Source organism: Heteronotia binoei, chromosome 4 (genome assembly GCF_032191835.1).
Source record: "Heteronotia binoei isolate CCM8104 ecotype False Entrance Well chromosome 4, APGP_CSIRO_Hbin_v1, whole genome shotgun sequence".
In the NCBI taxonomy this organism is placed as follows: domain Eukaryota; kingdom Metazoa; phylum Chordata; class Lepidosauria; order Squamata; family Gekkonidae; genus Heteronotia; species Heteronotia binoei.
In genome coordinates this window covers 144,044,739-144,065,456 of record NC_083226.1, presented here as the reverse complement: position 1 = coordinate 144,065,456, position 20,718 = coordinate 144,044,739, and the positions used below count along the sequence as shown (strand labels likewise).

The 20,718-nt window shown below is 42.7% G+C and overlaps 1 protein-coding gene across 2 annotated transcripts in view; it reads left to right on the top strand.

Moving 5' to 3' along the window:
• Positions 1 to 20,718, top strand: part of ZSWIM6 (zinc finger SWIM-type containing 6) — a 123,098-nt gene that overhangs the window by 56,201 nt on the left and 46,179 nt on the right. For both annotated transcript variants that reach the window (XM_060235933.1, XM_060235932.1), the window contains exon 4: positions 1,295 to 1,445. In XM_060235933.1, the coding sequence (XP_060091916.1) occupies positions 1,295 to 1,445 (151 nt within the window). The remainder of the gene's footprint in view (positions 1 to 1,294; positions 1,446 to 20,718) is intronic.

Here is a 20,718-nt window from a genome sequence, read left to right as displayed (position 1 = left end):
GATGATTTTCCCCTGCCTGCCTCTGTGTAGCAACCTTGCACTTCCTTTGTCATCTTCCATCCAAGTACTTCGCTTCCATATTTACCTTGCTTAGTTTCCAAGATCTGATAAGATCAAGCTAGCCTGGGCCATCCAGGTCAGAACCTGGATGGCAATTTATTGCAAGGAGTGAAAGCAATTGAATAGGCTGCTGGAGTCAATAGTGTCTGTATGGAGTCTGTAGCAGGTCCAGATCGCTGTATGCCTCACAACCCAAATGGGAACCTGTTGTGTTCAGTGAACACGTGAAGCTGCTTTATACCAAATCATGTCATTGGTTCATCAAAGACATTATTGTCTACTCAGACTGGCAGCAGCTTTCCAGGGTTTCGGATTGAGATCTTTTGCATCACCCACAGCCTTGTAACTGGTGATACTGCGGATTGAATCTGAGGTTTTCTGTATGCCAGTCAGATGCTCTGCCACTGAGCCACCACCCCTCCCCAGTGAGCTCACAGTTCCTCTTGTGATACATCAGATAATAGTAGTTGATAAACTTGCCCATCTCTTCTGTGTCTGTTTTATTTTATTGAGTATACAATGCATTAACACAAGTATTCTCAGAATGGTTTGTTTAAAAAGCAAAATAAAATAAAACCCAGCTGGGTTCCAGTCCCTTCATTTGTCTGTGTAGCAACGTGAAGGAAGCAGCTTTTAAATTGTTGTCCCCTCCCCCCTTCACCAGCAGCTTCCTGTGCCCACTGAAATGCCACTGTTGAGATTTGGGTGGGGGAAAGTTCTCCACAACATGGCGCCATGGCCAGCCACAGTGAGGAAGGGGAGTTATCTGAAAATGCCCTCCCTCCCTGCAAGAATGGAATGACATTGCATGAATGGAAGCCACACAGGAAGAAGAAGAGCAATTCCTGCTCAGCTCCCTTCAGCCCTCAGTCAAGAGGAACAATATTGGATTGGATCTAAACATTCATGATATGTTTAATAGGTTTAATAAATTAACATGTTTTCCCAGTCTTTCAGTGTAGAATACCTCTGCTATAAATGAGAAGTGCTTTTCTGCCACTCACTGTTGCCTCTGACACATATTGCATTATTGAGTCATCTTGTAAAAGTTACCTCTCCAATTAGTACAAATTGACAACATCCAGTGTTTCACAAATAATCCCATACTTCTGTTGGCATCTCCTTTGCTTTGTTTGCATGTGATTTCCTTCCAATTTTGTTTTCAGTTGTTAGCATCTTGTTTGTTTTTTGGCAGCGTGTGTTTTGTTTCCATTGCATTTATTCTATTTCCTAGGTGCGAGAGATGCTAAAGATGAGAGATTCCAATGGTGCTCGAATGCTGACATTGATAACAGAGCAGTTTATGGCTGACCCACGCCTGTCACTGTGGAGGCAACAAGGAACAGCAATGACGGACAAGTACAGGCAGCTTTGGGATGAACTAGGTAAATGAAGAGAAACGCTGCTCATGAACACATACTGGATGCATTTTGAGGCTTTTTCCTTGTTAAAAGGAGCCTTGAACAGTTGCCTGTTCCTTGGAAATGTGGCAATCTAGCAGCTTGTTTTCATGGGCATTTTTTGCTAAAACCAAGGACGCATGGCCAGAAATAACCATATGACATGTTTAATAGTAGAAGTTGGAATATAAACACTTCCGAGGTAATAAGTAATCCATTGTATTAACAAGAGCTAGGTTTGCAGCTATTAATAGCAAGTGTTTACTTAGGTCTGCCTATCTCTCGATTCCAAAATGTCTATGAAAGGACATACTGCTTCAGTGATCACTTTTCATGGTGTGTGGAAAATTGTGCAGCTCTCTGTTTTAAACTTAACAGGTGGTGAAGTGGAGACCCAATTCTCAAAGCTCACATTTTTAGTGAGAAGTTTAGTGAGAATGGAAGCAAGTTCTAGGGCACTGTTATTTTCAGTGTACTTGGGTTTATGGACTGAAAAGACAGGAAGACACATGTTAACTGGTGGGCTGTAGCCGTGACTGCTTGCCACACATTTTGTCAAAATGCTTTACAGCGTACAGGTGTGTGCATAAGTAGTGAAGGCAAATGGGCCATTGGAATGAAGACTGCTTGCTGGCTTCAGTTGGTGTTAATAGCTGAGCTTTGCACAATTCAAAAGAATCTGCTGGAAACTGTCCTTGACTCTCCCAAATTTTTATGATAAGCTTCGATAGTATGAGTATCTCGGTCTACCTCAGTGGAAACTGGGACTGCAATAGCTGCCTTGGTTGTAGTTCATGCCTAGTGTTTTGATGAGCAGCACATGCACTTTTGAAGTAAGAGTGCCGTGTGTGTTTGTGGCTTATTATGAAATGAATATGAAACTAGAGCCAGAGGTGCTAATTATAAATAGTCACGGTTATTTCAGTTTATTCTGCACAGGCAAGGAAGTCCTTGTAACACATTCCAGCATTCTTCAGGGTATGCGATATTTAATAATGACCTGGTGTGTATTACAGAGGCCTGGCTGGTTGAAGCAGGGGCATCCTGTCAGGTCCCTGATACCACCAACTTAATATCTGTAAACCACAGGTTCATCTGGTGATAGTTGTTTTTGATCTTTCATGCTAGGTCCATTTTATTTTTTGCACCTGGTGCTTGGTGATAGAACAAAGAACGACCCCACCAGCTGCGTATCTCCCTGAAGCTGTCAGGTCTTGCCTATGGTGATGTATCCCAGACTAAGAGTTCCAAGTGCAGTTTAGGATTTCACTGTCCCATTGCATAGCAGGACCAGCATGTGTCAAGTCATGCACTGGGTTTTGTTTTCTTTACTAGGCAGGAGCTTTGCTGCCAAGTGATTAAGGAAAGCCTGCGTTGACTTTTAGATGGACTGCTGCTTAGTGAAGATCAGCCATCTCTCATTTTTGCTGAGATGATGGGTCAGTTGGGATGATCTGTCACCGAAAGCTGATGGATCTGGATGACTTCCAGTTGTCCATAGGACCACCTGCCTAACTGTTCTGTTGAAGTCTTGAACTCTTTCAAAGTAAGGGACTTCAAGCAGTTGATACAGTAGCTTCTAGGCTAGGGGTGGCCAAACTGTGGCTCGTTCACACTTACTGAGAGGCTCTCAGAGGCTGAGGAGGAACTTAATGCAGGCTTACTCTCAAGTAAGCTTGCTTAGCATCAGGAGCTCAGTCAGCTTGTGAGTGCTGACCCATAGGTAGGTGACTATTTCTGCCATGTGTGAAGTGGGGAAGGAGGGGGAAATAGGCAAGCTTGCAAGTTCTTTTCCTCCATGACAGAGGTCACCCAGAGACCTAGAGCATAGAAAGAGTGCAAGAGCCAAGAGAGCCGCTGGAAGGAAGAATGGAATTAAAGAGGGTGGCACAGGGTTCCCCTTTAGTTCCATAGCTCTTATGGGAGCTTTATTTACTAACCTAGGAGTCAAGGCAATTAGAGATGCATAATGAAGCAAATAGTGGTCTATAATTTATATGGTACATGTGTGTTTCCTTCACCCACTGGTGCAAAAAAATAATTCCCTAATTTTTCCCTATGCTGGTTTTATGGGGACTGTTATTCCCAACTTTCATTTTTAAAAAAGTCTCCTCCTAGCATGGTCATTTTAAAGTTGCATACATATGTATATTATCTTTCTGTGCAAAGGAACTATTAAGAGTTTTAATAAAGATTTGTGTGTAATATTTGTTCATATCTTGGTGGCTCTCAAACATCTGACATTTATTCTATGTGGCTCTTATGCTAAGTAAGTTCAGCCACCCCTATTCTAGGCACTACTTTCTCCATGCAGAGCTAAAGTACACTCAGCCAATTTGCCTGGAAACCATCAGCAATGAAGCAGCACAAAGCATTGCTGATTGTAGATAGGCCTTTTATCTAGATGAGTGGAATACATTTGTTACAACCAGGGTCACTCTTGCCCTTAAGTAGATTTTTACTTGGCAGTGCCCTTAAACCTGGTATTTGTATTTCCCAGATGGTGGCTGTGGTCAGGATGGTGTTCTTTCTGCTTTGATTAATTAGTCATTCCTCTTTCTGGAAAGCAAGGGCGTGGGCTGTCTTCCATGTCCTGGTAACTTCTCTGCTGGATTACATAATGCTGGAAACTGGGTTGCTCTTAAAGGCAGCTTGAAGATTTTAAATTGATCCAGAGCATGGCAGCTAGGATGGTGTAGAATGGATCATAAGGCACTTCACTGGTTATCTTCTTTGTGATCTAAATCCAAGGTGTGGCTCTGAGATACCTTATAAACCCTGATCTCCCATTTTATGCCACTTACTTTACAAGGCATAAGGTCACTAATTGAGTCAGTTATCTCCATGGTTAGAAACGCTTTCCTGATAGAAATGCCCCTATTAATGTGTGAAATTGCTGCCTTCCAATTGCATCCAGATGTAGACAACTCCAAGAAACTGAATGTTATTACTCCAGTTCATTATTAGTAGCTGTGCTCTAGAGACAGAGTCAACAGACCCAAACTCTCTTAAATTGTAGTGGTATGTAAATGTAATCCCATTCACCTAATAAATGGAGTATAGGTTTATCTTAAGGCCATAGACCATGTTTGCATTTATGGTATCCAGGCTTCCATTGTATATTACTTATGATATCAAAAGCTGCTTAAGAAATGGCTTTTCTCTCAGAGCTATCTTGTGTCATTTTAAGTAATATACAAAGAAATACTTGGTTCTAGTTTTATCCTTCAGTCTAAAATATCAGACTTTTGACAGTGAGTTTATTCATCATATCTTCTGTGTATGTGTGAATCTCTTCCAGGTATAGCCAGATAACAGTAGTGACTAGTATAACATGGATGTTAAGTGGGTTATTAGTAAAGTGAAAAATGTAGTTAGCAGCCATGTCATTTCCCAAAGTAAAATCCAAAAAGCTGTGAAGGTCTGCCTCTTTAAAGAATGCATAAGTGAGTGAGCTTTCATATTCACCAGAACTCTTCATCAGGCTGGATGTTGTGAATAATATCTTTTAAAATGTGTGAAGCAGCTTCACATAATGCAGACTTGACTAGAGTTTGCCATCCCAAACATTTTTATTTGTTGTTTGTAACATTCAACCCGATAAAGATTTCGATCACCTCAGGAGCTATTGTGTCAGTGGGTTGGTACTAATAAAAGGTATTGTGCTTGCATTAGGGCTCTTGAGCAAGCAGAAACACAAGAAAAAGACCATGGTAGCCATTTGTGTGAAGTCAAGTTTCTTGCCTCCCCACTAGCATTTCTGCAAGATCTTACACAACCCGCTTCTGGGCACTGTATTATAGGGGAAGAAAGTTTGGGTTATTGCACAAGATGTTGCAAAAGTGGAACTGCATTAAGCCCATCTGTGCTTTTGCTTGTGTGCTGCTGGATTCAAGCCATTATGTATTTGTAGATGGTTATTTAGGTTCATTGGTAAAATCATGTGTGTTGTGTGCAGGAAGTCCCTGATTCACTCCTCATCACCTCTCAATTTAAAAATCCAGGGTAGCAGATCTTTTTAACAAGACCTTTGTCTGCCAAAGACCCTGCAAAGTTGACACTAGTTGGTAGAGAGAATACTAAGCTAGGTGGTTCGATCTTGTATAACTTAGATTTGTGTGCTTCTTATAACTGATCGTGCTTTTTGAAAGGTAGTTCATAAACTGTGCTCAAGTGCTTGGCTGTTCAAATTACTAGACTTCTTGTCAGTTGACAGGGTGTAAGAACTGAAGTGATAATCCTTCACATACTTGGTCTCTCTTCATGGTACTGGAATGCATGATACTTATCTGCTGGTGCCTGTTGCTTACTGTTAGCTGATTTCCAGCAGAGGTCAAACTGTTTCCCGCTTCCCCAGAATAAGTGTCCTTGTTCACAGTTATTAGTGCTGTAGCTTGAAATCTGCAACAGCCCTGTGGTCATATGTCAAAAAATTAAGTCTGAGTAGCTTCTGGGTTTTCAGGGTATTATAGAACCATTTTGTTTAGTGTGTGGGTGAGGAAAGATTTGACTTTTGTGCCTCTGTGTAGGGATCACATTGCTGCAAAACTGCTTTGGAATTAAATACTGAGCCCTGCAAGATGTTAGACACAGAGAAGATGCTGAGTTTTGTCAGCAAATGGGATCTGCCAGTTAATTGGTGTTTTCTGTGGACTTCTGACTGTGATATGAAATTGGAAGCCCTTTAGCCACATGGGTAACACCGGGCCAGAATACAAATGTCACAAGTCACCATTGGGACCCATGGTGAGACAATAGCGGTTCCCACTTGAAAGCTACGCCATTACGGCTCACTTTAAATATGAGGATTACGATTCAAACGAAAAGACCCATTTGCCTCTTAACTGCAATTTAAACGTCCTCTTAGCGGAAGCTAAGTGACAAATTAAATGAAAAAAGTGCCCAGTTTTTTAAGGCTGTAATGCAAAACAACCTTTTATTGCTTCTCATGTGCCACGAATAAATCATTATACTTGTCAACCCTAAACCAAGCCATAATTGGCACAGCTACTGTTATCAAAGTGGGGCTGCTCTAGTGACAGCTTAATAAAGCTGAAACTGTTAAATTAAATCTCTGATGCTTTATCTGATGAGAACAGTCAAGCAGAAGAATCTGAGGGACGAGTATCGATGCTTGGTGGAGTGATGGAGCCCAACAACTTGTCAACACGTAGATTACAGGATCAGATCTGTTTTTTAATCTATGATTTTCATTATCTTTTCCCAGTCTTCTTTCTATTTTAGAAGTGAGGAACCATCATACAGAAATCTTACATTTCAAAACAGACATTTATTCCCCCCCCAACATTATAAAAAACAAGCTAACTTTAATTTAAAATGTGTGGATCCAGCATCATATGACTTTTAAGCACAGATGAGAAGGTTCCTTCCTATGTGTATTAGAATCAGTGGGGGACTTCCGCTTCTCACTCATTCCATAACTGAGTTAGTTTATAAGTTAGTATATATAATCATTTAGGGGTTCAGTTTAGTATTATTGATTTGCCTGTGTTTTAGTTAAGAATAGGCTTTTTAAAGTTCTGAATTAGCTTGGTTTCTCCCATTTTGGTCAGGGGTTCTGTGCACAAACATTCTCAAACCAGTCCTGAGTATGCCATACAATGATTCTGTATTGATTCTTGGTTGTACAATATAGACAGTGGTGGTTGTGTGCTGGAGTTCCTATAACAAGCTAGCATTCATCTCTGAAAATAAACTCATTGGAGAGAATGTCAGTATTACTGAAAATCCTGGAGCAGTTAACATCGCCCATTTCTTCTTTGGGAGGGCCACACAGATTCTGCTAATTTGTCCATTTTATTTTTTAAAGATGTTGAGTGAGACTTGCTGTGTATTAGAAATGCAGCACACACATAAGATTATCTGCAGGTGCCCCTGCTTGTATTTTGAGTAGCATGGCTTAAACAGACTCTTTACCATATGGAGGAATTGTTATGTACAGGGTCGTGTTTCTTAAGCTTGCTTGTATTAGCTTAACCTGTATTCCTAAGACTATCCTCTTGCTGTTAGCAGTACTAAATATCCTGATCCAATTACAGAAGCTTGATTTAAAAGTAAGGTAATAACACCAGTATTGAGAACATCAAATTGCATGATAGTTTTTGAAGAGTTCTGATATCTGTATTTGTGCACATAAATGTAATTTGTGCTTATTTGCTCTTCCAGTGTGGACTAATTAATATTTGTGAGTTGCCAAAATTACTCAAATTACTTTTTTTATATACCTAAATCTATAACCAAGTTACATTTTTCATCTGCCTTTGGGGGTGGGTTTGGCTTTTGAGGTTTTTTGGTTTGTTTTTTGTCATTTGAAAGAATAATTGTGTTTCTGGCTAGATAACTTGTTTGTGTTGTGTCCCCCTGCCAAAAAAAACCCCATGGCAAATGCATTCATTTAAACTGAACTTAAACGTCAAAATCATCAACACATTTTAAATCAAAGTTTGGAATTAATAGCAGTGAGAGGGAAAGGTACAGAGACACATTGCCCTTACCTTTCCAGTCTTGAATCAAGGATGATCGAAATATGTTGCTGTTAACCAATGCCATGCTGTCTGTTAGTAATACACAGTGTACTTGCAGTATACTCCAACAGGACATTTGATACAGGGTTTGACACCTCGTGCCAGCAGTTGAATTGTAGGGGGGGTTGCATTTGCAAATCAACTTAAGGACACAGTCTTACTTCCCTGAGGCCTGAAAGGATCAAGTGGCAGTGGAGGCTATAGACCTTTCAAGCTTTGTATCAAAATGAATAGAGAACAAGCCGAGGGTGGGGACCTATTGGAAATATTTGAGAAGAGAGACTGGAAATAAGCAGTTGACATACTCTCTCTAACCCAAGTCTGCACTTCCAGAAGGTTATATAAGGTGTGAAGGGCTTCAGTATGTCAGTTTTCTCAGTCTTCTTCCAACAGTTTTTTCTTAATCCTTACTTGCTGTCAGTCATCTAAGGTCAATGTTCTTATCCACTCGTTAGGCCATGGTTGGGAGGGTGTTTGTGTTTATAATTTCTTCTGCATTCTTAAGGAGTCCCCACCCCCAGTGTGTGGAAACCAAGCCTTGTCTGCAGATTATTGCTTTTCATTGCCTTGGTTATAGGCATTTGACCCTAAAGTATGGAATAGGAAGGAATACTATAGATTAGGGGTGGCCAAACTGAGGCTTGGGAGCCACATGTGGCTCTTTCACACATATTGTGTGGTTCTCAAAGCCCCTACTGCCCCACTGGCCCACTTGGAGAAGGCATTTCTCTCTTTAAATCACTTCGCCAAGCCAAGCCAGCCAGCAGCTTGGAGAATGCATTTAAAATTCAAGGTGCTTTCTTTCCACCCCTCCCTCTCTCCGATGTGTATTCTGTGTGACTCTTAAATTAAGCAAGTTTGGCCACCCCTGGTATAGATCTTGGCCAACTGCTTGCAGTTGACCCACAAACCACCTACACTTGGCTACTCTTTAGAAGATGCTGGAGAACATGGCTGTCTCTTCCAGGGCTGAGAGAGGGGGGCTGGGGGTACAAAATTTCTGGGGGCTCGGGATGTTTAAAGGCCCATGAAGCTGGGGATCACCCTTCATTCAACAAATGCATTTCAGTTATTGTTTTAGTCAGGACCATCAGCCCCGTAGCCAGAAATTTTTGGGTGGGACAGCTCTCTCTTTCTGTCATGCTCTTGGGGGTGGGAAGAGGCTGAGGAGAGCAGTGACGGCGAAAACGGGGCTGCGGGGAATGCTTGGGAGGGGCTGCAGGGAGAGTGGAAAGGGCAGGGGAGAGCCTGGGGAGAGCAGCGGCGGCAAAAACAGGGCTGCAGGGAGTGCAGGGAAGGCAGGGAAGAGTCTGGGGGGAGCGGCAGCAGTGAAAGCGGGGCTGCAGGGAGAGCATCTGCGGTGAAAATGAGGCTGCGGGGAGACCAGGGGGAGGCAGGAACGGGGTGGGAAGAGCCCGGGGAGAGCGGCGACAGTGGCAAAAATGGGGCCACAGGGAGAGCAGTGGGGAAAAGAGGGGCCACACAGGTGGAAGGGGGGGTTGGGTGTAGGGGCCGGGCCCCACCGTGGCTACAGGCCTGAGGCCATAACCAGGATTTTTCATTTGGGAGATCAGGGTGGCTTCAGCAGACTAACCCAGCTCCTTCTTGCTCTGGAATTAATCAAGAAAGAATTTGGCTGAATTTTGGCTTTATCTTCAGAAGCTGTGCTTCACTTACTGAATTTCCGTGGGCTGAACAAATCCCTTATTGCACTTCCAGCATGATATGTGGCCAGTGGGGGTTTACTCTCAAGTAACTGTCCTATGTGCATGTGCTCTAGAGTCAGTTCCAATGAATCAGGGCCAGATCATAAAACACTTAATCTGAGGTTTCAGAAGCAGGAGGAGCAGTGGCGACAGCAATCCCTTTCTTCAGGGCCTGTCAGTGCCAAGCAGAACGTGCTATCAGTCTGTCTGTCTCTCCCCCACCCCCAGCCCCAGCCTCAGCTGCAGCAACAAATTGGAAGTTAGGAGTGGTAAGTAGTGGGGCTGGGACCCTGGCCACAGATCAGAAGTCATGGGGCCAGGACCATGGGGGCTCTATGGGCCTGGTTTTAGTGCAGTTTGCACTGGAGCCATGTGATACAAGCAGAGCAGAGTAAGCAGCAGCTCTGGCTTCCTCCTGGTACTGTTTGCTGTCCTTTTTTAGCAGAAATTTAAAAAAGAAAGTTCTCTGTGGCTTTTGGGAAAACATTAGGATGTTGAGGAAAACATGTGATGTTTCTATACCCCTCAACCAACCTGGTATGCCTTCATCCCCCCCCCCCCTTCTAATTCTTCAGTGGTTTCCTCGACCATTTTGCAGTCAGCTGGGGAGTTAAAGCATACTCAATTATAGAACAGAAAACCTTTGTTCATGTTGTGTGTTTTTATCAAGCTAACTTTCCCCCAAGAATCTATTGGTAATCCCCGGGCCGAGGGAGGCCAAAATGAAAGTCACCAGAGAAAGGGCCTTTCTCGATTGTAGCCCGCCACTGGTGGAACCAATTGCCAGAGGAGGTGCGGGCCTTGCGGAGCCTTGCCCAGTTCCGCATGGCCTGCAAGACCACTCTTTTTCAGCTGGCCTTTACTTAAGAAGGAATTTACTGTAGAAGGAATATCGTCGCCATGGAAAAACTGTAAGATGTGTAACATCAAGATTTTAGCACCAAATCAACTTAGATGGTTTTTATGTATGATTTATAATATTTGATTTATAATGTATATGTATGATTTATAATATGCATTGTTTTAATTGTTGAAGTTTTTATGTTGTGAGCCGTCCTGAGCTGCCCTGAGCCTGCTTCGGCGGGGAGGGCGGGATATAAATTAAATATTATTGTTATTATAAGAATCTATCAAAGGTAGTGAAAAGGTGATTTCTATTCTAACTTAAATACGTGGTTGTTTGTGGTTTTAAAATGCATCCTGTTTAGAATCAGTTAAAGCACATATGAAATCAGAGATTAGAACCTAAAACTACTCCTGCTCCCGAATTAATCAAGAGATTATTTTAATTACATGTTAAACACTTTTCAAGGGATGGGTTTTATTACTTTATTGTATGGGACATCTGATAGCTTGGCCTTTTGTAAGTACAACTTTGCTACTGAAGGCTTTAAGCTTCATCTGGAGGCCACTTCATGAGATGTAGGAAGTATATCCTATATTGGTAGACTTGCATGTATGCAATTATAAGATTACAAAATTAGAGATGGCTACAGAGAGAAATAGTGAGAGGCTCAGGCTCTGCAAATGAAGCTCTGCAAATGGAGACTCCTCAGGGGCTGATGCAAAGAAATTGAGAGTTTTAATAAACAGGAGGGCATTTGGAGCAGGAACAACTTGGGTGGGGAAAAAAAGGTGAGAAAAAGCTGCCCATGCTGCTTTTATACAATTATGAAGGCTTAATATAGCCTCTGGTATGCTGTGGCAAAACCTGAAAGAAACCTGCAGATGTATCATGGAAAAAAATGTTTGGAAAAGGAAAACAGTTGTAATCCCCATTGAATGCATGCTACGGAGCGCTGATACCTTGTAATTAATATCAGGTGTTCATTTTTTTATAAAATGCAATTGAATGAGGATGGGACTCACATGTAAGGAAACCTGATAAAGATTTTATTATTTATCATATTTGATTTATAGGCCACCCTTCCCTGTGAGCAGGGCTCAGGATGGCTGACAACATAGTGAAATACAATATCTTAATTTAAAAACAAAATAATAAAAATATTATGAGGAGCATATTGCAAAAAACATAAAGACCAACAATAAAAATTTCTTCAAATATATTAGAAGCAGGAAACCAGTCAGGGAGGCAGTGGGGCCCTTGGATGACCAAGGGGTAAAAGGGATTACTGAAGGAGGATAGGGAAATGGCTGAGAAGCTGAATGCATTTTTTGCCTCAGTCTTCACTGTGGAAGATGAGAAGTGTTTGCCTGCTCCAGAAACACTAATTTTGGAAGGGGTGTTGAAAGACCTTAGTCAAATTGAGGTGACAAGAGAGGAGGTCCTACAGCTGATTGACGAATTAAAAACTAATAAGTCACCAGGTCCGGATGGCATACATCCAAGAGTTCTGAAAGAACTCAAAGGTGAACTTGTGGATCTGACAAATATGTAATCTTTCATGGAAATCTGCCTCCGTTCCTGAGGACTGGAAGGTAGCAAATGTCACCCTATCTTAAAAAGGGTTCCAGAGGAGATCTGGGAAATTACAGGCCAGTCAGTCTGACTTCAATACCGGGAAAGTTGGTAGAAACCATTATCAAGGACATAATGAGTAGGCACATTGAAGAACACAAGTTATTGAGGAAGACTCAGCATGGGTTCTGTAAGGGAAGACCTTGCCTCACTAACCTGTTGTAGTTATTTGAGGGGGTGAACAAACATATGGACAAAGGAGACCCAATAGATGTTGCTTACCTTGACTTCCAGAAAGCTTCTGATAAAGTTCCTCATCAAAGGCTCCTTAGTAAGCTCGAGAGTCATGGAGTAAAAGGACAGGTCCTCTTGTGGATCAAAAACTGGCTAATTAATAGGAAGCAGAGAGTGAGTATAAATGGGCAGTTTTCACAGTGGAGGACGGTAAGCAGTGGAGGTGCCGCAGGGCTCAGTACTGGGTCCCATGCTCTTTAACTTGTTCATTAATGAATTGGAGTTGGCAATATGCAGTGAAGTGGCCAAGTCTGCAGATGACACTAAATTGTTCAGGGTGGTGACAGGATTGTGAGGCACTCCAGAGGGATCTGTTGAGGCTGGGTGAGTAGGCCTCAACATGGCAGATTAGGTTCAGTGTGGCCAAGTGCAAAGTAATGCACATTGGGGCCAAGAATCCCAGCTACAAATACAAGTTGATGGTTTGTGAACTGGCAGAGACTGACCACGAGAGAGATCTTGGGGTCATGGTAGATAACTCACTGAAAATGTCAAGACAGTGTGCGATTGCAATAAAAAAGGCCAACACCATGCTGGGAATTATTAGGAAGGGAATTGAAAACAAATCAGCCAGTATCATAATGCTCCTGTATAAATTGATGGTGCGGTCTCATTTGGAATACTGTGTACAATTCTGGTCACCGTACCTCAAAAAGGATGTTATAGCATTGGAAAAAGTTCAGAAAAGGGCAACTAGAATGATTAAAAGTTTGGAACACTTTCCCTTTGAAGAAAGGTTAAAACGCTTGGGGCTCCTCAGCTTGGAGAAATGTCGACTGCGGGGTGACGTGATAGAGCTTTACAAGATAATGCATGGGATGGAGAAAGTAGAGAAAGAGGTACTTTTCTCCCTTTCTCACAATACAAGAACCCGTGGGCATTCAATGAAATTGCTGAGCAGTCGGGTTAAAACGGATAAAAGGAAGTACACCCAAAGGGTGATTAACATGTGGAATTCACTGCCACAGGAGGTGGTGGCGGCTACAAGCATAGCCAGCTTTAAGAGGGGATTGGATAAAAATATGGAGCAGAGGTCCATCACTGGCTATTAGCCACTGTGTGTGTATACATACACACACATACATATTGGCCACTGTGTGACACAGAGTGTTGGACTGGATGGGCCATTGACCTGATTCAACATGGCTTCTGTTATGTTCTTATTCATTATATTGCATGTGGCAACTGTAATTCCTTCAGTGCCTCGGGGGGGAGGGGCTTACGAAGAAGGGGGGGGGGTATGAGATTGCCAGACTATCAATATACTGTTGCTGTCTCAACCAAATGCCTGGCAGAATATAAGAACATAACAGAAGCCATGTTGGATCAGCCCAGTGGCCCATCCAGTCTAACATTCTGTGTCACACAGTGACGAAAAAAACGAGGCACCATCAGGAGGTCCATCAGAGGGGGCCAGGACACTGGAAGCCCTCCCATCGTGCCCCCAAGCACCAAGAATACAGAGTATCACTGCCTGAGACAGAGAATTCCAACAATACACTGTGGCTAATAGCCACTGATGGACCTTCTGATATCTCTGTGTCACATGCTCTGTGGTTAGGAAGTAGATCCTGCAGAATATGGATGTCATCCAACAGAAAGCTCCACTAGGTAGGGGCCACGGCCAAAATGGCCCTGGTCCTGATTGAGGACAGCTGGATCTTTCTTGGGCCAGGGACCGCCAGTAATTACTTATTTTCAGAGCGAAGAGCTCTTCTTGGGGCATACCAGGAGAGGCGGTCTCAGAGGTATTGTGCCAAAAGATTCAGTCAGATCTGTACCTTCAACCTGATCAGGAATATGTGTAGGGCTAGTCTGGAAATCATTTTCATAGTCACTTCAGTTGTTCAATCTGCCCCTGGTTTTTCCCCCCTCTGAGGAGGGGGAGAGGGGAAGAGAGAGCTGGAGCCAGTTGGATTTCCCTGGGACTAGAATCACTTAGAAGAAGCATAGGAAGCCACCAGCATGTGGTGATTTGGCTCACCTGCCTCCTGTCCCTGCAAGATAACACCAACTCTCCACATCTCTCCAATCTCCCTTCTCCTTTTAAGCATTTTCATGTTACTGTGAGTTTGCTTTTTTTCTTTCAACTCAGTAGAAATATTTTTAAAATATTTTTTTCCGGTTCAGTACTTTATGAGAGAGACTGATGTCTCACTTTATTTAATGGGGCTCGTCCTTAAGGAAGCACCATGGGCCTCTATAAAAAAATGCCACCTGGTCTCCATATGACCCTCATCTAAAATAAGCAGCAAAACAAAACAGATCTCTTGACTTCCTGTTACTGTTGACAGAATAACCACAATACGATACAGTAGAAAAAGCCCAAAAGAACAGCAACAAACCAGGAGCAAGCAAGAATTAGGCCAGGGGCCAATCCAGAACACTGAAGCACACTATTGATCAAATTTAGGTGAACCACAAGTTCTCAGCAGTCCTGACTTTGTGAAGACTCTCCTTCCCCCTCTCCAAAAATTTTAAAAACAGTACTGCGTTGCCATTCTGCTGCTGGTGCTGGTGCACCCAAGAAATAGTTTATCCTGAGCCAATCTGATGAAAGTTAGGTAGGCCTTAACTGAACCTCTGGAAGATAAATGCACCTGGGCAAACTGAAAGTTCATCAAGCACAAGTGTATCCCCACACATTTGCTTCTTGTGAATTTGGAAGCTCCTGTTTTTCATAGCAGTCTTAAAAGTTCTGAAGCTGTGAAGACCTTTCTCTCCTAATCAGGGCCCTGTCTGATATACTCTGGTTTCTTAGCACATGATTTCCCCCTTCATAAATATTTACAGATCTTCAGATGGCTATTCTTGGTTTGGCTGAAGTAATCCAATCAGTGCACAAAAACTATTCCCTGCTGGCTAGATAAGTCAAAGACCTATTTTCTGTTTGCCTATCCATTTGTAACAATTAAAATACACTATTGCTATTTTTTTAAAAAACAATTTCAGATCTACTTATGATTGTTGATTAAAGCACTCAGTGGTATCAGCTTCCATTGCTACATTGTGAAAAAAGAAAACCCCCCACTAAATTTAAAAGCTTTATAGTTGCAGTCTTTGCATTAAATATTGTCCACAATCATGTAGGGTGGAATGGCACTTAGAGTAGGATGAAACACTTTTATTCAGAGAACAGTCCCACCTGAGTATTCCCATCTTCATTTTGGTGAAGCTTGTGGTCAGAACAGTCATCGTACAGGATTTGTACCTCAAGAGACCTAGAAGCAATGAATGTATGGTGCTCATTTAATTTGATTGGAGGATGTGAGCATGAGGAAGAGAATTAGTATTCAGTCTGCCCTATAGATATGGCAGGGTTATTGGCAAGCCTGTGCCTGAAGCCAAGGGATTGTTTTCCATAACCTACACATTATCCCATGACGTACATTACAGCCCCCTTTTCTCCCTGGACATTGAGAACAGCCTTAAAATTTAAAGCTGCCTTTTGAATGGGAGGAGGTCCATCGCTGAGCATTGTCCCTTTGTTACATTCGCCCTCTGCCACCGCACGCAGAATGTCGCTTGTGGAAGGGCAGTAATTCCCCCTTGCCATCACTGCTGCAGGTAATCTATTGCATTAATCAGCCAGCTAGTGTGAAATGCATAGGGAGTGATTATACTATCATACACAATACAATCAGCATGAAGCACTTGTCAAGACCAATACATCAAAGTTTAATTCAGTAATAGAATGAATTAGAGCAAAATGAAACATTCTGTACTCCAAGAACCACAGCACCTTTTGCAGGCTTTTTGTGAAGGCTCTGTAAGAAAGCCAGATTCCATTGAGAGTTAGGGTTTTTTATGAATAAAAATTGCAGCCACCTCCATCTGAGTAGTGCATGCACACTTCCTTGAAATTCTTTCCATAGTAAGAAGCACTCTTACTTTGTAGTGTTCTCTGTTCAGGGTTGCAATGATTTAATTAGATTATTCTCCAGTGGGGCCTCTGATCATGTTCTGTTGTAATTGCATGAACCCAGAGCTGGTTTTTCAGCAATCTGGGGCATTTTTTCTTGTAGGGGGGGCAGTGGGGAGTAACAGACACAGATTGCCTATGGAGAACCTCTCTTACATTCCCACCTGCCTGTTCTTCCATCAAAACTTCAATAATAAAACACCCATATTAGTTGCTAATGCTTTGTCTTGGGAAAAATATATATAAGGCTGATTTGTGCCACCACAACACTGCAGGTCTCCTCACCGTAGTTTAGAAATGAAAAGCAGTTTGCAGATTCTTATACCCTTTCTCCCTTCCCTCATATAACATGGTAAAATGTTTTAATTGTACATTTAAACTAGGTTTGAAGCTGTCTTTTAACCCATGATTACAGCTAACCCTGTTTAGCCCCACTGCAGGCCTAACACTGCCCCATAGCTGAGTGCCCAAAAGAAAAGGGAGCTTAACTTCAGAGAATGAAAAAGAATGGTTTTTATTATTTGCATTCTGTGTTGCAGCTGTGAATGGCACAGCACACATCTGTATAAGCAGGGCCAGCCCTGTGGCACATGGCGGCCCGGGCAGACTCACCACCTTCCGCCCCCCCCTTCTGCGGTGGTGCTTTGCGGCGCTGCGCCCCACTGCCCGCATGGCAGATGAAGAGGAGAAGTGATGGGGAGGAGGCCGGGCAGGTGGACGAAGAGGAAAGCAATGGGGAGGGGGCGGGCAGAGAATTGATGGGCAGAGAATCGACGGGGAGGAGGCGGGTGGACGAAGAGGAAAGCGAGGGGCAAGTGGAGAAGTGGTGGGGAGGAGAGGGGAGTGACGGGGAGAAGGCGGGGTGGGTGGACGAAGAGGGAAGAAGCAGGGAGGCGGTGGAGTGGGGGGTGGGCGGAAGAAGAGGCAAACTAGCGACTTGTCTAGGACATGGGGAGGAGGGGAGGGCCAAATTCAGTGCCCCTGCCCTGCCGGTGCCCTAGGCAAATGCCTAGTGGGCGGGTCAGCCCTGTGCATAAGCTGTTCACAAACCTTATGAGCAATCAGTGTCAGCGGTGGGTGGGGTGGGGGAGATGCCAAGGCCCACCTCTGCTGTGAAATAGTTGTGTTGTTTTCTCACATTGCAAATTTCACAGTGAAGTGGAAAAAGGCAAGTGTATTGCTTTATGGTGATGGACGCTAAGCTGTCGTCAAGATGCCAAGGGACAATTTGCCTGTTGTAATGATGCACACTCTTCCTCTCCTTGTTACTAGCAAACCAGTGGATATCAAAGAAAAAAAACCCGGTGGCAGCAAAGTATGGATTTTTAGTGTCTTATATGGCTATAATGGTGCCAAAGGAGTGCAAACTATTGGGGTTTTTTGGGGGGGGGAACATCCTCAGGCACTCTTTGTACCTTGGTTTGGGACTGAGTCTTCTCTAGAGCAGTATTTGTATTGCTTTTTTGCTACATTGATTGTATTTTATTGTTTTTACAAAAATGATGCCAATACAATGATGTAAGTTTTATTTTATTTCTTTTATACAAAGGAATAAAGTCACTAAAGAAAGCAAAATGTTGCATGGTTGCTCTTTAGCAAAGTAAGCAAATTGAAATAGAAAAGGGAGTGTGGTTGGGGTAGAGGGAGAAGGGGAGGGCCAAATGGAGAAGCATGTTAGAGAAGAAAGAAGTTGTACCAAAGGGAAAAGGGGGCCAAGTTATAATCCGTTGCCCTGGGCCTTCACAAACCTAGAACCAGCCCTGCATTGTTCCTCCAAAACAACTCATCCTTTTCAAATTGCCCAAGTATTGTAGTAGTGCTGTAAATGTAGAATTTCTGCATTGCATACATGCATATATATGCCAGTTAAAATTCAAGGATCTGATTGGTTGAAATCCTGTTACAAAGTGGGTGGCGCTGTGGACCCAGGTAAATGTGGACCCATCCATTGTGTGCCATAAAAAGGTAAAGGTAGTCCCCTGTGCAAGCGCCGCATCATTACCATGACATACAATAGCTTAATTACCCCTCTTCTTACAGGCTGAGGCAAACAAAGGCAGGTTGGTTGAACCCGTCATTGCTGGGCTGGACTGGGCTCATGTTGTACCTGTTCGGTGTTTTTTAGCTCTGGGGTGGGGTAGCTTCACAATCTGGGGAGCGTGTTTCAGTTTGTCTTAAATGAAGACAATGTATATGAGCAATAGTGTAAAAAACAAGAGGGAAGTGCAGAAACATAAATAACAGTGGGGCTTACTCCCCACAGATCAGGCTCCATACTTGGCACTTAAAATAAGTTCTTCAGGAAAAGCTGCACTGTCCACCAAATATAAATTACACATATTGAAGCATTTTGCCTACCTGGTGTTGTATAATGTTGCTTCTACTAGTCCAAAGGGGGTAGGATGAGAACAATGGAGCACTACAGTCTTCCCCCCTTCACTAGAAATCCTATTCTGTTATGTTTTTAATTTCAAGGAGCTAAAGACAGCACATACTGGTCTCCCTCTGTCTTATCCTTGTAACAGGCTCTGTGAGGTAGGTTAGGCTGACAGTTTGTGTTACTGGCCTGAGGTGAGAAAGCAAGCTTCATGGCAGACTGGGGATTTGAACCTGGGTTTCAGATCCTGTGTGCATGTATGTTAAGTGTCATCAAATCACTTCCGACTTATGGTGACCCTATGAATTAATTACCTCCAAAGCACCCTATCATAAACAGCCTTGCTCAGGTCTGGCAAACAGAGCTGTGGCTTCATTTTTAGAGTCAACCCATCTCATTTTAGGTCTTTCTGCTACCTTCAACTTTTCCTAGCATTCTTGTGTTTTCCAGTGACTTTTGTTTTCTCATATTGTGACCAAAGTACAGTAGCCTCAGTTTAGTCATGTTAGTTTCTAGGGAGGGTTCAGAGTTGATTTGATCTAGAACCCACTTATTTGTCTTTTAGGCTGTCCACAGTACCTTTAAAACCTTCCTCCAACACTACATTTCAAATAAATCAACTTTCTTCCCGTCAGCTTTCTTCATTGTTGAACTTTCACACCCATACTTAGTAATGGGAAATGCTATGGTATGGATTATCTTGATCTTGGTCACTAGTGACACATCCTTACACTTAATAATCTTGTCCAGCTTCTTCATGGCTGCCCTTCCCAATTTCAGTCTCAGGCTCCTTCTGATTTCTTGTTTGCAGTTCCCTTTTGATTCTTGATGGAGCCAAGGAATAGAAAATCTTGACCAATTTCTTCATCATCAAACTTAAAGTTGTGTACTTCATTGATAGTCATTTCCTTTGTCGTCTTAAGGTTCAGCTGTAATTCTTCTTCGGAATTCTTGAACATCTATGTCTTTATTTGATTTATATCCTGCCCTCCCCACAAACACGCTCAGGGTGGCTTACAAAGTCACATAAGTCTCATGACAAAATAATAAAATCCAGACAGTTAAAATTTAAAAGACCACCCCACCTGGCTTCTAAGACTTCACTAGGCTTTGTCTATACAAAAAAAGCATGTTTTTGCAATTTTAAGGATGCGACCCTTGCTTTTCAGAAAGAGAAGGAAAGAAAAGGTGACTTCTGTGCTTAGCATATGACTTTCTGCATCTGGTGCTTTGTAAGAATCGCAGAATAAAATGCAGCCAACATACTATTCCTTGCCCCCCAACCTTAAACTATGGTTTATAAGATGGTCTGTGGTGAAACCTGTTCAAAATAAAATACAGCTTCCTGGGATTTACTGAAATAAGAGTTCATTTCAAAGGAGCAGTTGCCAGTCTGCCTCATGAAACTGCTGCATATGGAGAGCATAAGTAGGCAGGTAATAGGACCTACTATTAGGATAACTTAGCACTTTTAATAAACACCACCTGGAATTTACTAGATTAAATACTGATACAGGAAGGCACTTCATAGTCTAGGACTGATCTCTGATCTTTCCTTCTACCTGATGGCTGATAAACACTGGAGCCTGCACTGCCTTTGTGATGTCTGCATTGGAGTGAGAAGTCTGATGTGGTGGAGCCACCTCCTATTCAGGTCAAGAGAGTGATTGTGGAACTGGAACTGACAATGCCTCACTAGGATGTGACAGCTTTAATATTCTTTCCCTTGTGTGAAATTAATACCAAATTGCAGTCACAGCATGATGTGTCTTCCAATTATCTTCAGGGAAATATGAAATTTGCATATTGGTTTATGGAGTGTGTGCTTCTGCATCCAGGAAAATGTCACAGAGAAGGGTGAACTGATGCCAAGTTTGGCCATATATGTTGGAATCGTGCATCTCCAAATTCTAGCTGCCCTCCAGGTTCTGAACTTCCAGTTTTGTTGTATGGGGTGGCAGGCCATGTTAAATATGTGGATAACTAAAGGAAATC